The following is a 24,398-nucleotide window of genomic DNA, read 5'->3' on the forward strand; positions in this document are numbered from 1 at the left end:
CAAAGCACTGGAGAGGTACCACCAACACTGCCTCCGCAAGATCCTGCAAATCCATTGGCAGGATAGGTGCACCAACGTCGGTGTTCTCGCTCAGGCCAACATCCCCAGCATTGAAGCTTTGACCGCGCTCAATCAGCTCCGATGGACGGGTCACATTGTCCGCATGCCCGATACGAGACTCCCAAAACAAGCGCTCTACTCGGAGCTCCGGCACGGCAAGAGAGCCCCAGGTGGGCAGAGGAAACGCTTCAAGGACACCCTCAAAGCCTCCTTGAAAAAGTGTAACATCCCCACCGACACCTGGGAATCCCTGGCCCAAGACCGCACAAAGTGGAGGAGAAGCATCCGGGAAGGCGCCAAACACCTCGAGTCTCTTCGCCGGGAGCAAGCGGAAGCCAAGCGCAGGCAGCGCAAGGAGCGCACGTCAACCCAAGCACCCCACCCACCCGCCCCTTCAACCACCGTCTGCCCCACCTGTGACAGAGACTGTAGGTCCCGCATTGGACTCATCAGTCACCTGCGAACTCATTCTTAATGTGGAAGCAAGTCACCCTCGGTTCTGAGGGACTGCCTAAGAAGAAAAAGATAAATGCAAGTTCTTTATTTACTTGCTGGAGTTGGGCAGAGCGACAGGAACCAGCGTGGAAGCGAATGGTTTTGGCGAGATGCCACAGGAGTGATGCTTGCCACACCAGTGCTACTGGCTTAACTCGCAGTTGGTTTGAATGATTTGATATGATAAAGAGTGTTAATACACGAGACTGTCACAGGAAATAAAAACTGCTCACAGGGTCGGTGAGCGATGCAATGAGCTCGCCACTGGAGCTTGCAAGCTCTGGGTGCATATTGACTAAACTGTGCAAAACTCCCCCAAACATCCCCAACCTTACCGAGCGGGCTGAGTGGAGGATTCCAAGTCTGCAGCTGGACATGAATCTATTTCAGGAGGAGGGGAACGAGCTACAACCATAGGGGGGAAAAACTGCATGTAACACAATGCTTTCTGAAAATATCATTTTGCATCCGTCGCTTTGCAGTTACATTTAAAAAATAAACTTTGCAAAGCCATTTAGTTTTTTGCAAAGTTACAAAGTTTTTAATACTTTTTTTCTGGCAAAGTTTTGCAAAATAACGATTTTGCAAAGTTTCTAATAGCTTTTATTTGCAAAGGTTTTGCCAAGTTTTTTGCATTTTTTTTTGCAAAAGTTTAAAGGCGGCTGTTTGAACTTTTGACAAAGCTGTGATGAAACTGATCTCACTCCGTTAGCTTTTTTTTTAATTTCCTGTGTGATGCGGATTTCTTTCTCTCTCGCCCTCTGACCGTCCCATTGTCACAAGTCTTCAGATTGGAGGATCCCAAGTTTCCGCAAACATACGATTTCCGTTTCCCGCTGAAGCCCCCTTTTTTAAAAAAACTGCATCAATATCCCCAGAAGACAAAGCCCCTGAAACTTCATTTCCTTCGCTCTTTTCCACCCCCTCCTCCTCCCTCCCCAGAGCCAGCGCCCTGATGGGAGACGCCGAATCGCCGGAGACTGCTCCCTCCTCCTCGCCGGGACTGAGCGCCCTGATCGCGGACAAAACTTTCTTCACTTCTCGGAAAGGATTGCTGGTGGCGGCTGAAATGGTGAGTGTGTGTCTGCAAGCCCTGCAATTGCCGCATTCTTCCCTCATTCAATTCAATTCAAATCGCTTTATTGGCATAACAAGGTACATCTTATGTTGCCAAAGCATCGAAAAACATTCATGGTTGAACACAAAAAATACAGATCTATCCATACAGTGTATAAACAGATATATCCCTGAGTGTATAAATATACATTCATATAATTTGTATATACTATTTTCTTATATTTAGTGGTTGTCCCTCTGTTTATGGCAAGCTGTAACATAGTGTGCCGCTAAGGTTACACAATTTCTCTCTTCCCCTAGTAGGTATGGGAGTTTTTGGTCGTCATTCAAATTTCTGAATTCCGGGCATATTTTTGTGAATTTTGGGTAGAAATTCTCCCTTATGCCCTGTTATTTTCTACAAGCTGTGAGGAAGTGCATCTCTGTCTCCACCACTCCCTGACTGCAGTGAGAGCATATATCAACCCCCATTGTTGCCATCTCTAGGTGTGGTGTAACAGGTCCTGTACCAGGCGAGATTTATTCCTCTCTAACCCCCCAGATGCTCATCACCCCCACCTGTACTTTACCCATTCTTCACATGTCCTCATCCATGCCTGTGTTACCTTTAGACATGACTAATCCAACGCACTCCTGGCTGGCCTCCCACATTCAGACTGATACCTGGGATGGCAGGAATGACGTATGAGGAGAGATTGGGTCGATTGGGCTTATACTCGCTGGAGTTTAGAAGAATGAGAGGGGATCTCATTGAAACTTATAAAATTCTAACAGGACTGGACAGACTAGATGCAGGAAGGATGTTCCCGATGGCTGGGGAGTCCAGAACCAGGGGTCACAGTCTAAAGATAAGGGGTAAGCCATTTAGGACAGAGATGAGGAGGAATTTCTTCACCCAGAGAGTGGTGAACCTGTGGAATTCTCTACCACACAAGGCAGTTGAGGCCAATTCATTAAATATATTCAAGAAGGAGTTGGATATATTTCTTAAGGCTAAATGGATCAAGGGATATGGGGAGAAGGCAGGGACAGGGTACTGAATTTGGATGATCAGCCATGATCTCATTGAATGGCGGAGCAGGCTCGAGGGGCCGAATGGCCTACTCCTGCTCCTATCTTCTATGTTTCTACTCCACCCTACGTAAACTTGAGGTCATCCAAAACTCGGCTGCCCATGTCCTAACTCACACCAAGTCCTGGTTACCCATCACCCCCTGTGCTCGCTGACCTACATTGGCTCCCGGTTAAGCAACGCCTCAATTTCAAAATTCTCATCCTTGTTTTCAAATCCCTCCGTGGCCTCGCCCCTCCCTATCTCTGTAATCTCCTCCAGCCCCACAACCCCCCCCGAGATCTCTGCACGCCTCTAACTCTGCTCTTTGGAGCATTCCTCAACCATTGGTGGCCGTGCCTTCAGCTGCCTGGGCCCTAAGCTCTGGAATTCCCTCCCTAAACCTCTCCGCCTCTCTTTCCTCCTTTTAAGACGCTCCTTAAAACCTCCCTCTTTGACCAAGCTTTCGGTCACCTGTCCTGATTTCTTCTTATGTGGCTCGGTGTGAAATTTTGAATTATAACGCTCCTGTGAAGCGCCTTGGGACACTTTACTACGTTAAAGGCGCTATATAAAGGCAAGTTGTTGCTGTGAGAGGAAAAAGAAAGACTTGCATTTGTATAGCGCCTTTCATGACCACCCCACTTCCCAAAGCGCTTTACAGTCAATGAAGTACCTTTGAAGTGCAATCACTGTTGTAATGTAGGAAACACAACTTCTGCACAGCAAGCTCCCACAAGCAGCAATGTGATAATGACCAGATAATCTGTTTTATTGTTACAATGATTGAGGGATAAATATTGGTCAGGACACCGGGGAGAACTCCCCTGCACTTCTTCAAAATAGTGCCCGTGGGATCTTTCATGTCCGCCTGAGAGGGCAGACGGGGCCTCGGTTTAACATCTCATCCGAAAGACGGCACCTCCGACAGTGCTGCACTCCCTCAGCATTGCACTGGGAGGGTCAGCCTAGATTTTTGTGCTCAAGTCTCTGGAGTGAGCATGGATGCTCTCATTCTTGGCGAGCTGTTGGACCTTGGAGGGCATCGCAAGACTAGTCACACTCGCTGTCCCAACACTGGGCTTCACTGGGCAGAAACTTTCGCTGATTTTTCCCCGTCAGCCGAGGACCAGAAGACAATTCAAGCACCCCTCCCCCCCTCGCCCCGCCTCCCCCACCACGCCCCATAACCACAGCCCCAGTTCAGATCAACAAGAAGAGCGGTGCAGAGAGACCTGGGGGTACAGATACACAAATCACTAAAAGTAGCGACACAGGTTAACAAAGTTTCCACTTGTGGGCGAGACCAGAACTAGGGCCCATAAATATAAGATAGTCACTAATAAATATAATAGATAATTCAGGAGAAACTTCTTTACCCAGAGAGTGGTGAGAATGTGGAACTCGCTACCACAGGGAGGAATAAAAGAAATAGGAGGATATGCCGATAGGGTGAGATGAAGAGGGATGGGAGGAGGCCCGTGTGGAGCATAAACACCAGCATAGACCAGTTGGGCCGAATGGCCTGATTCTGTGCTGTAGATTGGATGGAACACCAATCAACCAGGCTTCGAGTCTGGGAGCTTCGAGGTCAGTATGGGCCGATATTACACTGCGTTACGCTTTTACCAACTTCCATTGCAAGGTCAGCTCGTAGGTAATCCTTCTCTGCAATTGTCCTTACCTGTCAACGGGCAGCACTCACGCCTCTGAGTCAGAAGGTTGAGGGTTCAAGTCCCACTCCAGAGACTTTGAGCACAAAATCCAGGCTGACACTCCCAGTGCAGTACTGATGGGGTGCTGCACTGTCGGAGGGGCGGTACTGAGGGAGCGCCGCACTGTCAGGGGGGCAGTACTGAGGGAGCGCCGCACTGTCGGGGGCAGTACTGAGGGGGTGCTGCACAGTCGGGGGGACAGTACTGAGGGAGCGCTGCACTGTCGGAGGGGCGGTACTGAGGGAGCGCCACACTGTCAGAGGGGCAGTACTGAGGGAGCGCCGCACTGTCAGGGGGGCAGTACTGAGGGGGTGCTGCACAGTCGGGGGGGCAGTACTGAGGGAGCGCCGCACTGTCGGAGGGGCAGTACTGAGGGAGTGCCGCACTGTCAGAGGGGCAGTACTGAGGGAGCGCCGCACTGTCAGGGGGGCAGTACTGAGGGGGTGCTGCACAGTCGGGGGGGCAGTACTGAGGGAGCGCCGCACTGTCGGAGGGGCAGTACTGAGGGAGTGCCGCACTGTCAGAGGGGCAGTACTGAGGGAGCGCCGCACTGTCAGGGGGGCAGTACTGAGGGGGTGCTGCACAGTCGGGGGGGCAGTACTGAGGGAGCGCCGCACTGTCGGAGGGGCAGTACTGAGGGAGTGCCGCACTGTCGGAGGGGCAGTACTGAGGGAGCGCCGCACTGTTGGAGGGGCAGTACTGAGGGAGTGCTGCACTGTCTGAGGGGCAGTACTGAGGGAGCGCCGCACTGTCGGAGGGGCGGTACCGAGGGAGCGCCGCACTGTCGGAGGGACAGTACTGAGGGAGCGCCGCACTGTCGGAGGGGCAGTACTGAGGGAGCGCTGCACTGTCGGAGGGGTAGTACTGAGGGAGCGCCGCACTGTTGGAGGGGCAGTACTGAGGGAGCGCCGCACTGTTGGAGGGGCAGTACTGAGGGAGCGCCGCACTGTTGGAGGGGCAGTACTGAGCGAGCGCCGCACTGTCGGAGGGGCAGTACTGAGGGAGCGCCGCACTGTCGGAGGGGCTGTACTGAGAGCGCTGCACTTTTGGAGGGGCAGTACTGATGGGAGCGCTGCACCTTCGGAGGGGTAGTACTGAGGGAGAACCGCACTGTCGGAGGGGCAGTACTGAGGGAGCGCTGCACTGTTGGAGGGGCGGTACTGAGGGAGCGCCGCACTGTCGGAGGGGCAGTACTGAGGGAGCGCTGCATTGTCAGAGTGTCAGTGCTGAGGGAGCGCTGCACTGTTGGAGGGGCAGTACTGAGGGACGCTGCACTGTCGGAGGGGCAGTACTGAGGGAGCGCTGCACTGTCGGAGGGGCAGTACTGAGGGAGCGCCGCACTGTCGGAGGGGCAGTACTGAGGGAGCGCCGCACTGTTGGAGGGGCAGTACTGAGGGAGCGCCGCACTGTCGGAGGGGCTGTTCTGAGAGAGCGCTGCACTTTCGGAGGGGGCAGTACTGATGGGAGCGCTGCACCTTCGGAGGGGTAGTACTGAGGGAGAACCGCACTGTCGGAGGGACAGTACCGAGGGAGCGCCGCACTGTCGGAGGGGCAGTATTGAGGGAGCGCCACACTGTCGGAGGTGCTGTCTTTTGGATAAGACGTTAAATCGATGCCCTGTCTGTCCTCTCAGGTGAACGTAAAAGATCCCTGTGGCACTCTTTTGAAGAAGAGATGGGGAGTTCTCCCCGGTTTTCTGGCCAAGTTTTATCCCTCAACCAACATCACTAATGAACAGATAATGATCACATTGCTGTTTGTGGGAGGTTGCTGTGCGCACCATGTCAACTTGGACATATATCGGCCGATCCTTCATTGTCGCTGGGTCAAAATCCTGGAACTCCCGCCCTAACAGCACTGTGGGGGCACCTTCACCACACGGACTGCAGCGGCTCAAGCAGGCGGCAATTAGAGGATGGGCAATAAAGGCCGGCCCACATCCCGAGAATCTAAATTTAACAAACCAAACAATTGCCACCCCTGCCCATTCGCTCAAGGTTTTTATTCCCAACCCTGACGTGAGCCACTTAAACAGTACAGCCAACGGCAAGAGCAGGGAGTCGAGATTGGGCATCAGCAGTAGAATGTTGACCCATGTCTGCAGGCCATGGCACGGTCACAAAAATGATCTTTTGGTCTATCTTAAATAATTAATTTGAAGTAACGTTTACTAATACCAGCCCAAAGGAGGTTTAAAGGGCCCTTAGGAAGGTCGCTCTGAGAATACTCTGTTATTTCTCTGATCTCCACCGTTGGCGGCCGTGCCTTCAGCCGCCTGGGCCCTAAGCTCTGGAATTCCCTCCCTAAACCTCTCCGCCTCCCTCTCCTCCTTTAAGATGCTCCTTAAAACCTACCTCTTTGACCAAGCTTTCTAATAGGAACAGGAGGCCATTCAGCCCCTCGAGCCTGTTCCGCCATTCAGTTAGATCATGGCTGATCTGCCACCTAACTCCATCTACCCGCCTTTTGTCCCATATCCCTTAATACCTTTGGTTAACAAAAATCTATCAATCTCCGATTTTAAATTAACAATTGATCTAGCATCAATTGCCATTTGCGGAAAAGAGTTCCTAGGAGGAGAGATTACACGGAATATACGGCACAGAAACAGGCCATTCGGCCCAACCAGTCCATGCCGGTGTTTATGCTCCACTCGAGCCTCCTCCCGTCTTTCCTCATCTAACTCTATCAGCATAGAAGTATCAGCTGTGGCTCAGTGGGCAGCACACTCGCCTCAGAGTCAGAAGGTCGTGGGTTCAAGTCCCACTCCAGGGACTTGAGCATAAAGCTAGGCTGACACTCCCAGTGCAGTGCTGAGGGAGCGCTGCACTGTCGGAGGTGCCGTCTTTTGGATGAGACGTTAAACCGAGGCCCCGTCTGCTCTCTCAGGTGGACATAAAAGATCCCATGGCACTATTTCGAAGAGGAGCAGGGGAGCTCTCCCCAGTGTCCTGGTCAATATTTCTCCCTCAATCAACATTACAAAATTAGATGACCTGGTCATTATCACAGTGCTGTTTGTGGGAGCTTGCTGTGCACATATTGGCTGCCGCTGTTTCCCACATTACAACAGTGACTACACTCCAGAAGTACTTCATTGGCTGTAAAGCGCTTTGAGACGTCCGGTGGTCGTGAAAGGCGCTATAGAAATGGAGGTCTTTCTTTCTTTTCATAACCCTCATATGCTTGTCCAGCCTCCCTTTAAATGCATCGATACTATTCGCCTCAGCCACTCCCTGTGGTAGCGAGTTCCACATTCTCACCATTCTGGGTAAAGAAGTTACTTCTGAATTCCCTATTTGATTTCTTGGCGAACCGACCTCTATCGTGCGGAGGCTGAACGCCAACTCTCTGACACCTCCTCCTACCTCCCCCTGGACCATGACCCCATTACCAAACATCAAGCCATTGTTTCCAAGACTGTCACTGATCTCATCTCCTCTGGAGATCTTCTCTCCATGGCCGTCAACCTCATAGTTCCCCAACCCCACACAGCCCGCTTCTACCTCCTTCCCAAGATCCACAAACAGGACTGCCCTGGTAGACCCATCGTTTCAGCCTGTTCTTGCCTCATAGAACTTACCTCTTCCTATCTTGACTCTATTTTTTCTCCCCTTGTCCAGTCTCTTCCCACCTACATTTGCGACTCTTCCAACGCCCTCCGCCACTTTAACAGTGTCCAGTTTCCTGGCCCCAATCGTCTCCTTTTCACCATGGACATCCAATCCCTCTACACCTCCATCCCCCACCCTGAGGGCGCTCCGCTTCTTCCTTGAACAGAGGCCCAACCAGTCCCCATCCACCACCACCCTCCTCCGCCTGGCTGAACTTGTTCTCACATTCAAAGGAGAAGTTGTTCAGTCCACTCACTTCCTCCAAATTAAAGGTGTTACTATGGGAACCCGCATGGGCCCTAGCTATACCTGCCTTTTTGTGGGATATGTGGAACATTCTTTGTTCCAGTCCTACTCAGGTCCCCTCCCTCACCTCTTTTCCCGGTACATTGATGACTGTATCGGTGCTGTTTCCTGCTCTCGCCCTGAACTAGAAAATGTCATTCACTTCGCTTCCCTCACCTTCACATGGTCCATTTCCGACTCTTCCCTTCCGTTCCTCAACTTCTCTGTCTCCATTTCTGGGGATAGGTTATTCACAAACATTCACTACAAGCCCACTGACTCCCACAGCTACCTGGACTACACTTCCTCCAACCCCGCCTCCTGTAAGGACTCTATTCCATTCTCCCAGTTTCTCCATCGCATCTGCTCTGACGATGCCACCTTCCACACCAGTGCTTCCGATATACCTCCCTTTTTCCTCAACCGAGGATTCCCCTCTACCGTGTCTGTTCCATTTCCCGCACTTCTGCTCTCACCCATTCCCCTCCCTCCCGGAACCATGATAGATTCCCCTTGTCCTCACCTTTCACCTCACCATTTCCGCCACCTCCAGTGTGATCCCACCACTAAACACATCTTCCCCTTCCCTGCCCTTTCAGCATTCCAAAGAAACCACTCCCTCCGCGACACCCTGGTCCACTCCTCAATCACCCCCAATACCTCTTCCCCTTCCCCTGGCACCTTCCCGTGCAAGCGCAGGAGATGCAACACCTGCCCTTTTACCTCCTCCCTTCCCACTGTCCAGGGCCCCAAACACTCTTTCCAGGTGAAACAGCGATTTACTTGTACTTCTCGCAATCTAGTATACTGTATTCGCTGCTCACGATGCAGTCTCCCCTATACTGGGGAGACCAAATGCAGATTGGGCGACCGCTTTGCGGAACACCTCCGTTCAGTCCGTAAGGGTGACCTCGAGCTTCCGGTCGCCTGTCACTTTAATTCTCCGCTCCACTCCCACTCTGACCTCTCCGTCCTTGGCCTCTTGCACTGTTCCAATGAAGCTCAACGTAAGCTCGAGGAACAGCACCTCATCTTTCGATTAGACACTTTACAGCCTTCCGGGCTCAACATCGAGTTCAACAATTTCAGACTATAACCTCGGCCCCTATCTTTATTCTCTCTCTCACAGGGCAGCTGTTGATGATTCTGCCATTCCCATTTACACCTCATCTAGACTCATCTTTTGTTTCTTAACTTGTCCCATTACCATCTCCTTTTGCCTCGCACCATCATCCCTTTTGTCATTTAATCTCTCCTGCCTTCCACCCGCTCACAGACCGTCCCTTTTGTTCTTTCCTCCCCTCCCCCCTTTCCCTGCCTGTACACTTGCTTAAAAATCTGTTACATCTCCAATTTTTTCCAGTTCTGACGAAGGGTCATCGACCTGAAGCGTTAACTCTGTTTCTCTCTCCACGGATGCTGCCTGACCTGCTGAGTATTTCCAGCATTATCTGTTGTTATTTTGGAAACACTCTCTCTGTATCCACTCTATCAAAACCTTTCATAATTTTAAAACCCTCTATTAGGTCACCCCCCAGCCTTCTCTTTTCAAGAGAAAAGAGACCCAGCCTGTTCATCCTTTCCTGATATGTAGACCCTCACATTTCTGGTATCATCCTTGTAAATCTTCTCTGCACCCTCTCCAGTGCCTCTATATACTTTTTATAATATGGTGACCAGAACTGTACGCAGTACTCCAAGTATGGTCTAACCAAGGTTCGATACAGGTTTAGCATAACTTCCCTACTTTTCAATTCTATCCCTCTAGAAATAAACCCTAGTGCCTGGTTTGCTTTTTTTATGGCCTTTCTAACCTGTGGCGCAACTTTTAGTGATTTGTGTATTTGTACTCCGAGATCCCTTTGTTCCTCTACCCCACCTAGACTCGCACCCTCCAAGTGATAAGTGACCTCCCTATTCTTACTACCAAAATGTACTACCTCCCATTTATCTGTGTTGAACTTCATTTGCCAATTATATGCCCATTCTGCAAATTTATTAATGTCCTCCTGTAACTTGTTGCAGTCCTCCTCAGTATTGACTATCCCCCCAATTTGGTGTCATCTGCAAATTTAGAAATTTAGAGATTGAGTAGATTGAGAAGAATTTAGAAGAACGAGAGGTGATCTCATTGAAACGTATAAGATTCTGAGGGGGATTGACAGGGTAGATACTGAGAGGTTGTTTCCCCCTGGCTGGAGAGTCTAGAACCAGGGGTCACAGTCTCAGGATAAGGGGTCGGCCATTTAAGACCGAGATGAGGAGGAATTTCTTCACTCAGAGGGCGGTGAATCTTTGGATTCTCTGCCCCAGAGGGCTGTGGAGGCTCAGTCGTTGAGTATATTCAAGGCTGAGATCGATAGATTTTTGGACTCTAGGGGAATCGAGGGATATGGGGATCAGGCGGGAAAGTGGAGTTGAGGTCGAAGTTCAGCCATGATCTCATTGAATGGCGGAGCAGGCTCGAGGGGCCGAATGGCCGACTCCTGCTCCTAATTCTTATGTTCTTAAACTTCTACCACCCTTTGTGTGTAGAAGTATTTATTAACTTCACTCCTGAAAGAACTGGCTCTAATTTTTAGGCTATGTCCCCTAATCCTCGACTCCCCAAACAGAGGAAATAGTTTTTCTCTTTCTATCCTTAATCAATTCTCCTTAATATCTTGAAAACGCCGATCAAATCACCCCTTAACCTTTTAAATTCCAGGGAATGCAACCCTGGTTTGTGTAATCTCTCCTCGTAACTTAACCCTTGGAGTCCAGGTATCATTCTCTCTCATGTGGCCCATGGTCAAATTTGTCTAATTACACTCCCATAAAGCACCCTGGGACGTTCAGCTACATTAAAGGCGCAAGTTGTTGTTGTTATTTGAAATACACATTATCTCAGGAATCAACCAAGGTATCTATGCAGATTTCTTGGGTTATTGCAAATATGCATGACTGATTGAACAGCTAGTTTCTCGATGAACAAAATATTTTTAATCTGTTCATTGTTTTATGGCTCGTGGGTCGATCAGTATCCTGGGTGGTTGAGCGAGTCCACCTGACAGTGGTCAAATATGCTAATGTCTTCGGGTCCTTTGATTGACAGATAGTCCCAGGCCGTTCAGGCAAAGATGAAAGGTATTGGCCCAGTAATTCCTGTCGGGGGCTTGCCGCGCGTGCAAGCCCCCGATGTGCGCTCACCCTGCGCGCCGACATCTGAAACCTGGCCCGCAGTGGATTTCCTGTCAGTGGCCAGGTTCTGATGTCGGCGCGCTGTGCTAACCTGACCCAGCGGCGTAGTTAGTGCGATGTGCCGGCTGGGGTCAGGTGAGCACTGTTCAGCCAATCAGGGGAGGGGAAACTTCATTCATAAGTTTGATAGTAAAGACTGTCAAACTCATGAAAAGTACTGCACCCCAAAACACTACTTAAACTTTAAATAAAATTTTAAAAAGCATCCCAATAATTAAATTAACTATGAATAACTTTAAAAAACTATTTTAAACAATTAATCAAATTTTTGAAAAAAATAAATTTTTAAAAAATAGGGTCTAAAACTAAACTTACCTTACTGCAGATTCTTTAAAAATAATAAACCTGTGGAAAAAAAAATTCTAAATTGTACTAAAAGACCACTTACCTGTAAAACTAAGTACTTACGTCTGGTTTTTCCACGCGTAAAAACCGGAGGCCTTTACACACGCGCAAATCTGTAAAAATACAGGAAATCCAAGTCGCACACGCTGCCCAATACCGCGCATGCGTTCAGCCTCTTAACCCCTTGGGTCAGAGGACAGGAAATGCCGGTTTTCAGCGCATGCGCTGTGCATGCTGAAAACCGGCAATTCCTCCTGGCACACGCGTGAGTGCCCTGTCCGTACTCACGTGTTGTGACAGGAATTACTGGGCCATAATTTTAACAGGGGTGCAGGAACAGGGAAACCTAGGGGTGTATGTACACAAATCTTTGAAGGGGGCGGGATAGCTCTTTCAAAGAGCCGGCACAGATACGATGGGCCGAATGGCCTCCTTGTGTACCGTAAGAAACAGTAAAATAGGAGCAGGAGTCGGCCATTCGGCCCTTCGAGCCTGCTCCGCCATTCAGTATGATCATGGCTGATCCTCTATCTCAATACCATATTCCCGCTCTCTCCCCATACCCCTTGATGCCTTTTGTGTCTAGAAATCTATCTATCTCCTTCTTAAATATATTCAGTGACTTGGCCTCCACAGCCTTCTGTGGTAGAGAATTCCACAGGCTCACCACCCTCTGAGTGAAGAAATTTCTCCTCATCTCAGTCCTAAATGTCCTACTCTGTATCCTGAGACTGTGACGCCTCGTTCTAGACCCCCCCCCCAGCCAGGGGAAACATCCTCCCTGCATCCAGTCTGTCTAGCCCTGTCAGAATGTTATACGTTTCAATGAGATCCCCTCTCATTCTTCTAAACTCTAGTGAATACAGGCCTAGTCGACCCAATCTCTAGATTCTATCAATAATCAGGCCCAGCCTGGGGGGTGTGTCGGGGGGCGGTGGGGATTTTGGTTGACAGCAGTGTCTAAGGGCAAAGGTCGTTGCCGGGTTGTAGTCTCGGGGTCAGTAACCGGTGCAGACTCAGCTAGTTGACGTTACTCTCCCGCTCGCTCCAGGTGCTCTCCTTCATCATCTTCATTTGTTACCTGGCGTCGTCCTCGGCATCCTTCATGGCCGCTCCACTCATCGAGTTCCTGCTGGCCCTGTGCGCCTACTACGTGTACGTGACGAAGTACGTCGACAACTTCACCGGCTTCCACTGCCCTTTGATCGTAAGTATCAACCTCTCTCTCTCTTTTCCTGGGCGTAGAAGGTAGAGAGTCGGCCGGTGGACGGGTGGCGTTGGAGATGGCGAAGGGGAGTCACGTGGGTCCTGCACAGGTGGCGCCTGAAACTTGCACTCGGGGGGGCACGTGCCAGCTTGACTCAGTCGGTAGCACCCTCACCTCAATCAGTCGTACGTCTCTGGGTTCAAGTCCCCACTCCAGAGACTTGAGCACAGAATAGGACCAGGAGGAGGCCATTCAGCCCCTCGAGCCTGTTCCGCCATTCAATTAGATCATGGTTGATCTGTATCTTAACTCCATCCACCCGCCATGGGTCCGTAACCCTTAACTAACAAAATCTATCAATCTCAGTTTAGAAATTTTCAATTGACCCCCAGCCTCAACAGCTTTTTGGGGGAGAGTGTTCCAGATTTCCACCACCCTGTGCTTCACGACATCGCCCCTGAATGGCCTGGCTCTAATTTTAAGGTTATGCACCCTTGAGGGAATAGTTCCTCTCTCTCTCTCTATCGACCCTATAAAATCCATTGATCATCTTAAACACCTCAATCAGATCACCTCTTCATCTCCGAGGGGAAAAATTCAGTTGTTTGTGCCTCCCGTTAGCGCCTTAAGAGGGCGCTAATGGGGCGCAAAGCAACTAGCGCCCGGGCGCGGCGATGTTTGCGCCGCTCGTGAAATTAACTAGCTATTTTGCGGCGGCGCTAAACACTACTGCCACGATCTCCTGCGCCGGCAGATCGTGACGTCAGTCGAGTGCGCAACGGCCCGGTAGCGCCCGGGACCGGATATTGAGTGGCGCCCCCTGCCTTACCGCCTGCCGCTAGCAATGACAGGTTGAGGGGAGCGTTTTGCAGTCAGAAAGGGACTGGGGGAGCGCTATTTAAAGGTGACCGCTTCCTGCCTTTTTTTGTCGGTGACATTTTTGCACCACGCCTTCTGAGAGAGAGAGAGAGAGAGAGAGAGAGAGAGAGAGAGAGAGAGAGAGAGAGAGAGAGAGAGAGAGAGATTGAGAGAGAGAGCGAGAGAGAGAGAGACTTCTGGAGAGAGTCAACGCTGTGTGAAGGAGTTTTGTGTACTGAGCAGCACTTTGCAGGTTCATTTTGATTTGCCCTTCCTTGCTTCGCCAGCGCTCTGAGGTAGCGCCTCGCTCCTCGGCCTTTGCGGCTTAAGACAGGTGTGAAGTGCCTGATTTTGCGCTCCAATCACCTCCAGGGGCGATAAAAGCCAAGTTTGCTGTCGGAGGCGATAATTAGCGCCAGGCGCTAAACTTTGCGCACGGCCAATAATGGCGCCCCAAACGGGGCGAGACTGAATTTTTCCCCCTAGAATTTTATAAGAATATATCTGAAACTTTTTATTTCCCCTCCGCCAGCGCCGCTGGTCATGCTACGTGTCGGAAAGTGCAGCAGTGATTTACCTCCCCCTCCATCTGATCCGGTTGTGGGTTTGAGTCCCACTCCAGATATGAACCCATTAAGCCAGGCTGACACTCCCAGTGCGGTGCTGAGGGAGAGCTGCGCTGTTGGAGGTGCCCTCTTTCGAATGAGACGTTAAACCGAGGCCCCGTCTGCTCTCTCAGGTGGACGTAAAAGATCCTGTGGCACTATTTGGAAGAGGAGCCAAGGTTGTTAGACCCGGTGTCCTGGGGCCAATATTTATCCCTTAACGAACACCTAAAAACAGATGGTCTGGTCATTATCACATCGCTGTTTGTGGGAGGTTGCTGTGCACATTGGCTGGTCCATTGCCAACATTACAAAAGTGACGACACTTCAAAAAGTATTTCATTGGCTGTAAAGCGCTTTGGGACGTCCTGAGGTTGTGAAAGGTGCTGTAGAAATGCAAGTCTTTTTTATTGTAATAGCCCCTTAATTCTCTCTAACCCTTTGCATTCACTGCATTACCTTGAAGTGCGGTGGCTGTGATTCGCGGGTTCATTCCCCGCACTAACCATCGCAGCGGGTTCATTCCCCGCACTAACCATCGCAGCGGGTTCATTCCCCGCACTAACCATCGCAGCGGGTTCATTCCCCGCACTAACCGTCGCAGCGGGTTCATTCCCCGCACTAACCGTCGCAGCGGGTTCATTCCCCGCACTAACCGTCGCAGCGGGTTCATTCCCCGCACTAACCGTCGCAGCGAGTTCATTCCCCGCACTAACCGTCGCAGCGGGTTCATTCCCCGCACTAACCCGTGCAGCGGGTTCATTCCCCGCACTAACCCGTGCAGTGGGTTCATTCCCCGCACTAACCCGTGCAGCGGGTTCATTCCCCGCACTAACCATCGCAGCGGGTTCATTCCCCGCACTAACCCCTGCAGCGGGTTCATTCCCTGCACTAACCCCTGCAGCGGGTTCATTCCCCGCACTAACCATCGCAACGGGTTCATTCCCCGCACTAACCATCGCAGCGGGTTCATTCCCCGCACTAACCATCGCAGCGGGTTCATTCCCCGCACTAACCCGTGCAGCGGGTTCATTCCCCGCACTAACCCGTGCAGCGGGTTCATTCCCCGCACTAACCCCTGCAGCGGGTTCATTCCCCGCACTAACCATCGCAACGGGTTCATTCCCCGCACTAACCCGTGCAGCGGGTTCATTCCCCGCACTAACCATCGCAGCGGGTTCATTCCCCGCACTAACCGTCACAGCGGGTTCATTCCCCGCACTAACCATCGCAGCGGGTTCATTCCCCGCACTAACCATCGCAGCGAGTTCATTCCCCGCACTAACCCGTGCAGCGGGTTCATTCCCCGCACTAACCCGTGCAGCGGGTTCATTCCCCGCACTAACCATCGCAGCGGGTTCATTCCCCGCACTAACCCGTGCAGCGGGTTCATTCCCCGCACTAACCATCGCAGCGGGTTCATTCCCCGCACTAACCCGTGCAGCGGGTTCATCCCCCGCACTAACCATCGCAGCGGGTTCATTCCCCGCACTAACCCGTGCAGCGGGTTCATTCCCCGCACTAACCGTCGCAGCGGGTTCATTCCCCGCACTAACCGTCGCAGCGGGTTCATTCCCCGCACTAACCGTCGCAGCGGGTTCATTCCCCGCACTAACCGTCGCAGCGAGTTCATTCCCCGCACTAACCGTCGCAGCGGGTTCATTCCCCGCACTAACCGTCGCAGCGGGTTCATTCCCCGCACTAACCGTCGCAGCGGGTTCATTCCCCGCACTAACCGTCGCAGCGGGTTCATTCCCCGCACTAACCCGTGCAGCGGGTTCATTCCCCGCACTAACCCGTGCAGCGGGTTCATTCCCCGCACTAACCCGTGCAGCGGGTTCATTCCCCGCACTAACCATCGCAGCGGGTTCATTCCCCGCACTAACCCCTGCAGCGGGTTCATTCCCTGCACTAACCCCTGCAGCGGGTTCATTCCCCGCACTAACCATCGCAACGGGTTCATTCCCCGCACTAACCATCGCAGCGGGTTCATTCCCCGCACTAACCATCGCAGCGGGTTCATTCCCCGCACTAACCCGTGCAGCGGGTTCATTCCCCGCACTAACCCGTGCAGCGGGTTCATTCCCCGCACTAACCCCTGCAGCGGGTTCATTCCCCGCACTAACCATCGCAACGGGTTCATTCCCCGCACTAACCCGTGCAGCGGGTTCATTCCCCGCACTAACCATCGCAGCGGGTTCATTCCCCGCACTAACCGTCACAGCGGGTTCATTCCCCGCACTAACCATCGCAGCGGGTTCATTCCCCGCACTAACCCGTGCAGCGGGTTCATTCCCCGCACTAACCCGTGCAGCGGGTTCATTCCCCGCACTAACCATCGCAGCGGGTTCATTCCCCGCACTAACCCGTGCAGCGGGTTCATTCCCCGCACTAACCATCGCAGCGGGTTCATTCCCCGCACTAACCCGTGCAGCGGGTTCATCCCCCGCACTAACCATCGCAGCGGGTTCATTCCCCGCACTAACCCGTGCAGCGGGTTCATCCCCCGCACTAACCGTCGCAGCGGGTTCATTCCCCGCACTAACCATCGCAGCGGGTTCATTCCCCGCACTAACCGTCACAGCGGGTTCATTCCCCGCACTAACCATCGCAGCGGGTTCATTCCCCGCACTAACCATCGCAGCGAGTTCATTCCCCGCACTAACCCGTGCAGCGGGTTCATTCCCCGCACTAACCCGTGCAGCGGGTTCATTCCCCGCACTAACCCGTGCAGCGGGTTCATTCCCCGCACTAACCATCGCAGCGGGTTCATTCCCCGCACTAACCCGTGCAGCGGGTTCATTCCCCGCACTAACCATCGCAGCGGGTTCATTCCCCGCACTAACCCGTGCAGCGGGTTCATCCCCCGCACTAACCATCGCAGCGGGTTCATTCCCCGCACTAACCCGTGCAGCGGGTTCATCCCCCGCACTAACCGTCGCAGCGGGTTCATTCCCCGCACTAACCGTCGCAGCGGGTTCATTCCCCGCACTAACCGTCGCAGCGGGTTCATTCCCCGCACTAACCGTCGCAGCGAGTTCATTCCCCGCACTAACCGTCGCAGCGGGTTCATTCCCCGCACTAACCGTCGCAGCGGGTTCATTCCCCGCACTAACCGTCGCAGCGGGTTCATTCCCCGCACTAACCGTCGCAGCGGGTTCATTCCCCGCACTAACCGTCGCAGCGGGTTCATTCCCCGCACTAACCCGTGCAGCGGGTTCATTCCCCGCACTAACCCGTGCAGCGGGTTCATTCCCCGCACTAACCCGTGCAGCGGGTTCATTCCCCGCACTAACCATCGCAGCGGGTTCATTCCCCGCACTAACCCCTGCAGCGGGTTCATTCCCTGCACTAACCCCTGCAGCGGGTTCATTCCCCGCACTAACCATCGCAACGGGTTCATTCCCCGCACTAACCATCGCAGCGGGTTCATTCCCCGCACTAACCATCGCAGCGGGTTCATTCCCCGCACTAACCCGTGCAGCGGGTTCATTCCCCGCACTAACCCGTGCAGCGGGTTCATTCCCCGCACTAACCCCTGCAGCGGGTTCATTCCCCGCACTAACCATCGCAACGGGTTCATTCCCCGCACTAACCCGTGCAGCGGGTTCATTCCCCGCACTAACCATCGCAGCGGGTTCATTCCCCGCACTAACCGTCACAGCGGGTTCATTCCCCGCACTAACCATCGCAGCGGGTTCATTCCCCGCACTAACCCGTGCACCGGGTTCATTCCCCGCACTAACCCGTGCAGCGGGTTCATTCCCCGCACTAACCATCGCAGCGGGTTCATTCCCCGCACTAACCCGTGCAGCGGGTTCATTCCCCGCACTAACCATCGCAGCGGGTTCATTCCCCGCACTAACCCGTGCAGCGGGTTCATCCCCCGCACTAACCATCGCAGCGGGTTCATTCCCCGCACTAACCCGTGCAGCGGGTTCATCCCCCGCACTAACCGTCGCAGCGGGTTCATTCCCCGCACTAACCATCGCAGCGGGTTCATTCCCCGCACTAACCATCGCAGCGGGTTCATTCCCCGCACTAACTCGTGCAGCGGGTTCATTCCCCGCACTAACCATCGCAGCGGGTTCATTCCCCGCACTAACCATCGCAGCGGGTTCATTCCCCGCACTAACCATCGCAGCGAGTTCATTCCCCGCACTAACCCGTGCAGCGGGTTCATTCCCCGCACTAACCCGTGCAGCGGGTTCATTCCCCGCACTAACCATCGCAGCGGGTTCATTCCCCGCACTAACCCGTGCAGCGGGTTCATCCCCCGCACTAACCATCGCAGCGGGTTCATTCCCCGCACTAACCATCGCAGCAAGTTCATTCCCCGCACTAACCCCTGCAGCGGGTTCATTCCCCGCACTAACCCCTGCAGCGGGTTCATTCCCCGCACTAACCATCGCAGCGGGTTCATCCCCCGCACTAACCGTCGCAGCGGGTTCATTCCCCGCACTAACCATCGCAGCGGGTTCATTCCCCGCACTAACCATCGCAGCGGGTTCATTCCCCGCACTAACTCGTGCAGCGGGTTCATTCCCCGCACTAACCATCGCAGCGGGTTCATTCCCCGCACTAACCATCGCAGCGGGTTCATTCCCCGCACTAACCATCGCAGTGGGTTCATTCCCCGCACTAACCGTCGCAGCGGGTTCATTCCCCGCACTAACCCGTGCAGCGGGTTCATTCCCCGCACTAACCATCGCAGCGGGTTCATTCCCCGCACTAACTCGTGCAGCGGGTTCATTCCCCGCACTAACCATCGCAGCGGGTTCATTCCCCGCACTAACCATCGCAGCGGGTTCATTCCCCGCACTAACCATCGCAGTGGGTTCATTCCCCGCACTAACCATCGCAGCGGGTTCATTCCCCGCACTAACCCGTGCAGCGGGTTCATCCCCCGCACTAACCGTCGCAGCGGGTTCATTCCCCGCACTAACCGTCGCAGCGGGTTCATTCCCCGCACTAACCATCGCAGCGGGTTCATTCCCCGCACTAACCATCGCAGCGGGTTCATTCCCCGCACTAACTCGTGCAGCGGGTTCATTCCCCGCACTAACCATCGCAGCGGGTTCATTCCCCGCACTAACCATCGCAGCGGGTTCATTCCCCGCACTAACCATCGCAGCGAGTTCATTCCCCGCACTAACCCGTGCAGCGGGTTCATTCCCCGCACTAACCCGTGCAGCGGGTTCATTCCCCGCACTAACCCGTGCAGCGGGTTCATTCCCCGCACTAACCATCGCAGCGGGATCATTCGGCAAGTTTTGCAAACTATGTTTTAACGAGCAATTTCTTTTAACACGTTTCAATTATTTTGTTCACAAAAAAAAATCCTGCAGGATTTCCTGCGATGTCTGACTGCTGCCATCATTTACTTCGCAATCTCGATTTACGCGGTTACAAAGAGCGACGCCGCGTCGAAGTCGGCTGGAGTGAGTAACATCCCTTCTTTTCTTAAACCCCAAGTTTGGATCAGATTCCATTTTCACCCGCTGTCGTCTCAAATCAATAATTTTGTTCTTCTGCCTCCCCTTCTTTGACAAGATCTTTGGTTTCGTAGCGACTATCGTGTTTGCCTTTGATTTCTACTACATCTTCAACAACCTGGTCGGCTTCATAAACCCCCAGAATCTCCCTACCCACACCGCAACTATCAAAAAAGCGACAGGTAAGAAGGGAAATCGAACTCGCCTCGTACCGTTTCCCCTCCTCCCCACCCCCCCTCGCAATACAGCTGTACAACTACTTGTATTTATATAGCGCCTTTAACGTAGTAAAACGTCCCAAGGCGCTTCACAGGAGTATTAAAAGACAAAAAATTTGACACTGAGCCACATAAGAAGATATTAGGGCATCTGTCCAAAAGCTTGGTCAAAGAGGTCGGTTTTAAGGAGCGTCTTAAAGGAGGAGAGAGAGGCAGCGACGCAGAGGGGTTTAGGGGGGGAATTCCAGAGCTTAGGGCCGAGGCAACTGAAGGCACGGCTGCCAATGGTTGAGCGATTATAATCAGGGATGCTCAAGAGGGCAGAATTAGAGGAGCACAGATATCTCGAGGGGTGGCGGGGCTGGAGGAGGTTACAGAGATAGGGAGGGGCGAGGCCATGGAGGGATTTGAAAACAAGGATGAGAATTTTGAAATCGAGGCGTTGCTTAACCGGGAGCCAATGTAGGTCAGCGAGCACAGGGGTGATGGGCAAACGGGACTTGGTGCGAGTTAGGACACGGGCAGCAGAGTTTTGGATGATCTCAAGTTTACGTAGGGTAGAATGTGGGAGGTCGGCCAGGAGTGCGTTGGAACAGTCAAGTCTAGAGGTAACAAAGGCATGGATGAGGGTTTCAGCAGCAGATGAGCTGAGGCAGGGGCGGAGACGGGCGATGTTACGGAAGTGGAAATAGACGGTCTTATAAATAGAGTAATAGAGTACAAAAGCAAGGAAGTTGCACTAAAAACCTTTATAAATCACTGGTTAGGCCTCAGCTGGAGTATTGTGTCCAATTCTGGGCAGGATGTCAAGGCCTTGACGAGGGTGCGGAGGAGATTTACTAGAATGGTGCCAGGAATGCGGGACTTGAGTTATGTGGAGAGACAGTAGACTCTGGGATTGTTGTCCTTAGAGCAGAGACGGTTAGGAGAGATTTGATAGAGGTGTTCAAAATCATGAGGGGTTTTGATAGAGTAAATAAGGAGAAACTGTTTCCTTTGGCAGGAGGGTCGGTGACCCGAGGACACAGATTTAAGGTGATTGACAAAAGAACCAGAGGTGACATGAGGAAACTTTTTTTTACGCAGCGAGTTGTTGTGATCTGGAATGCGCTGCCTGAAAGGGCGGTGGAAGCAGATTCAATAGTAACTTTCAAAAGGGAGCTGGATAAATATTGAAGGGGAAAACTTTACAGGGCTCTGGGGAAAGAGGGACTAATTGGAGAGCTCTTTCAAAGAGCCGGCACAGGCACGATGGGCCGAATGGGTCTCTAATCTAGAGCAGGAAACCTGGCTGATCATTTTGTTCTCAGCTGCAAGGAGGTGAGACTGATTTTAAAGTACGAACTGATTAACTGACACAGCGCTGACCAGGGATTAGACCTGGCTCACAAGTGGAGGCTCACGGGGGGTGGGTGGGTGGGACGGTCGAATCCTGTTAATTAACCATTATGATTCAATGGCAGAGATCACGGACTACAAATCACGGTGTGATTAGGACTCAGACCTCCCACCTCAGGGGTCCTGACCCCAATCCAGATGTTGTTGTATCTTCACACGCGGAGAGCAGTGGGAGGAATCGCGGGCTGATTAACAGTCTGACAGGCCGCGACGTGAGCACTCCTTCCTTGGCCGTAACCACCTTGACCCCATCCAATGCGGGGGTGGGACTAGTCCTATACAGCGAGAGGGGTTTATGGGCTCCCACAACCCGTACGATGAGGGCGGGGGTCACCCACACCCACCGGATGCGAGTATCCCACCGGATGTCAAACCAGAATTCCGAGCCGGAGCTTGCCAGGACTGTCTGGAGTTGGGTTCGAACCCTCGAACCTTCTGACTGCGAGGCGGGAATGCTAACACTGAGCGAAAGGCCCTCTGCAGATAGAGTGTTCTAACTTCAAGGCCCCCAGATTTGTTCTCCATTGGAACCTTTCTTGTCTCCATTTGATTCAATCACTATTACTGTACGTTGGCCGTGGCTGAGTGGGTAGCACTGGGCCAGAAGGTCGTGGGTTCAAGTCCCCACTCCAGAGACTTTGGCACACAATCCAGTGCCAGCGCTGAGGGAGTGCCGCTCTGTCGGAGGTAGCGCCTTTCGAGTGAGACGTTAAACCGAGGCACCGTCTGCTCTCACAGGTGGACGTAAAAGACCCCATGGCCACTATTTCGAAGAAGTGCAGGGGGAGACCCCTGAACAGGCAGCTGTGGTGGCCTCAGTTTAAGGCCTCAGCCGAATGACGGCCCCTCCGACAGTGCAGCGTTCCCTCAGTACTGACCCTCTGACCATGCGCCGCTCCCTCAGTACTGACCCTCCGACAGTGCGGCGCTCCCTCAGCACTGCCCCTCCCTCAGCACTGCCCCTCCGACAGTGTGGCGCTCCCTCAGTACTGCCCCTCCGACAGTGCAGCGCTCTCTCAGTACTGCCTCTCCGACAGTGCAGCGCTCCCTCAGTACTGCCCCTCCGACAGTGCAGCGCTCTCTCAGTACTGCCCCTCCGACAGTGCGGCACTCCCTCAGTACTGCTCCTCCGACAGTGCGGCGCTCCCTCAGTACTGCACTGGGAGTGTCAGCCTAGATTTTGTGCTCAAGTCTCTGGAGTGGGAATTGAACCTACGATTTTCTAACTCGGCGTGATATCGCCCAAGCCAAGCTGATACCATGTACAATAAAGTAAGTGGTTTTCCTTAATTTTTTTACATCCGGTGTTTCTCTCTCTCTCTCCAGGAGAAGAGGAAGCGTCAGACTCGGATTACGATTGAAACAGTGTAAAGAAGAAGATGGAGAATTCTGCGTCGTGCTTTCCTGCTGGTCACCCCACCTCCTTGTGAATCATTTCTTGTTTTTAAAAGTTAAAGCGCTTGTGCACTGACCTGGGTCAAAGCTCGTGATCCCATCCAAACTTCGTAAAACAAGAGATGGAGAGAAAGATCCCAGCGACTCCGCTCTCGGGGGCCCGAGATTTAACCGTGAGCGGCGCAGACACCCGTTGCTCAACCGGACCTTTCTCCGCGGGATGTTCTGTCCTCCAGCTCGCGGAGTTTAATAATCCGAAGGCCCAGTCCTCCCCCGCCACACCAGCGTCCTGTGTTTTTAACCCTTTCCTCGCCGCCTTTTGTTTCCGCCATGTCGATCTCTCTCCCAACTGGAGCCAAGTCCTCCTCATTACCTTAAGAGAGTTTGTTTTTCCCCCTCATTGTTAAGCAAGAAACTTTCTCGCTAGAATTCGGATCGAACTTCAACCCATTTCACTCAGGCATTGGGGTCACGTGACTGTCTCCTGACCGGCCATTTCTTTGAATCTATGAAACTTCGGACAGAATAAAAGACAAAAATATTAGTTGGGAATCAATGACAACAACCTGCATTATTGTGGCGCCTTTAACGTAGCAAAACGCCCCAAGGCGCTTCAGAGGAGTGTTTTCGGAGAAAATTTGACACCGAGCCACAGGAGATATTAGGGCAGGTGACCAAAAGCTTGGTCAAAGAGGGACGTTTTAAGGAGCGTCTTAAAGGAGGAGAGAGAGGCGGAGAGGTTTAGGGAGGGAATTCCAGAGCTTAGGGCCCAGGCAGCTGAAGGCACGTGTCATCTGGACGGGCTAGCCTGTTCAAACCCCAAAGGTGAAGGAATAATCTTCATTGTGACACCCCCTTCCCTTCGCTGGAACTGGACCAGGACCAGTCCGATCCCAGGGACCAGGGAAGAATGATGACCTGAGCTAACATCACTGGGTACAGAAAGAAGCCATGGTGTGGAGATGCCGGTGTTGGACTGGGGTGGACAAATGTAAGAAATTACACAACACCAGGTTATAGTCCAACAGCTTTATTTGAAATCACAAGCTTTCAGAGCGTTGCTCCTTCGTCAGGTGAATTGGAGAGATGCATAAAAACACAGCTTATATAGTCAGAGAATGTCAGATGTTTACAGGTAATCTTTCTAACTGCCATTTATCACACCTTTGATTGCTGTGATTATCTCTCTGCCGAGGTGTGATAAATGGCAGTTAGAAAGATTACCTGTAAACATCTGACATTATTCGCTGACTATATAAGCTGTGTTTTTATGCATCTCTCCACTTCACCTGACGAAGGAGCAGCGCTCCGAAAGCTTGTGATTTCAAATAAAGCTGTTG

At 52.6% G+C, this 24,398-nt stretch overlaps 1 protein-coding gene across 1 annotated transcript; it reads left to right on the forward strand.

Annotated features, from left to right (window-relative positions):
• The first annotated feature begins 1,280 nt into the window (after positions 1-1,280).
• On the forward strand, positions 1,281-23,602 carry LOC147116732 (CKLF-like MARVEL transmembrane domain-containing protein 3). Its single transcript, XM_085991856.1, has 5 exons — positions 1,281-1,627; positions 12,934-13,089; positions 19,901-19,993; positions 20,106-20,229; positions 22,990-23,602. Exons 1-5 carry the CDS (start codon positions 1,511-1,513, stop codon positions 23,022-23,024), a joined length of 525 nt encoding a protein of 174 aa, XP_085847982.1. The 5' UTR covers positions 1,281-1,510; the 3' UTR covers positions 23,025-23,602.
• The last annotated feature ends 796 nt before the right edge of the window (positions 23,603-24,398 follow it).

The sequence above is a fragment of the Somniosus microcephalus genome, chromosome 6 (assembly GCF_052327205.1).
Source record: "Somniosus microcephalus isolate GS21.2 chromosome 6, FLI_Smic_1.0, whole genome shotgun sequence".
Lineage (NCBI taxonomy): Eukaryota > Metazoa > Chordata > Chondrichthyes > Squaliformes > Somniosidae > Somniosus > Somniosus microcephalus.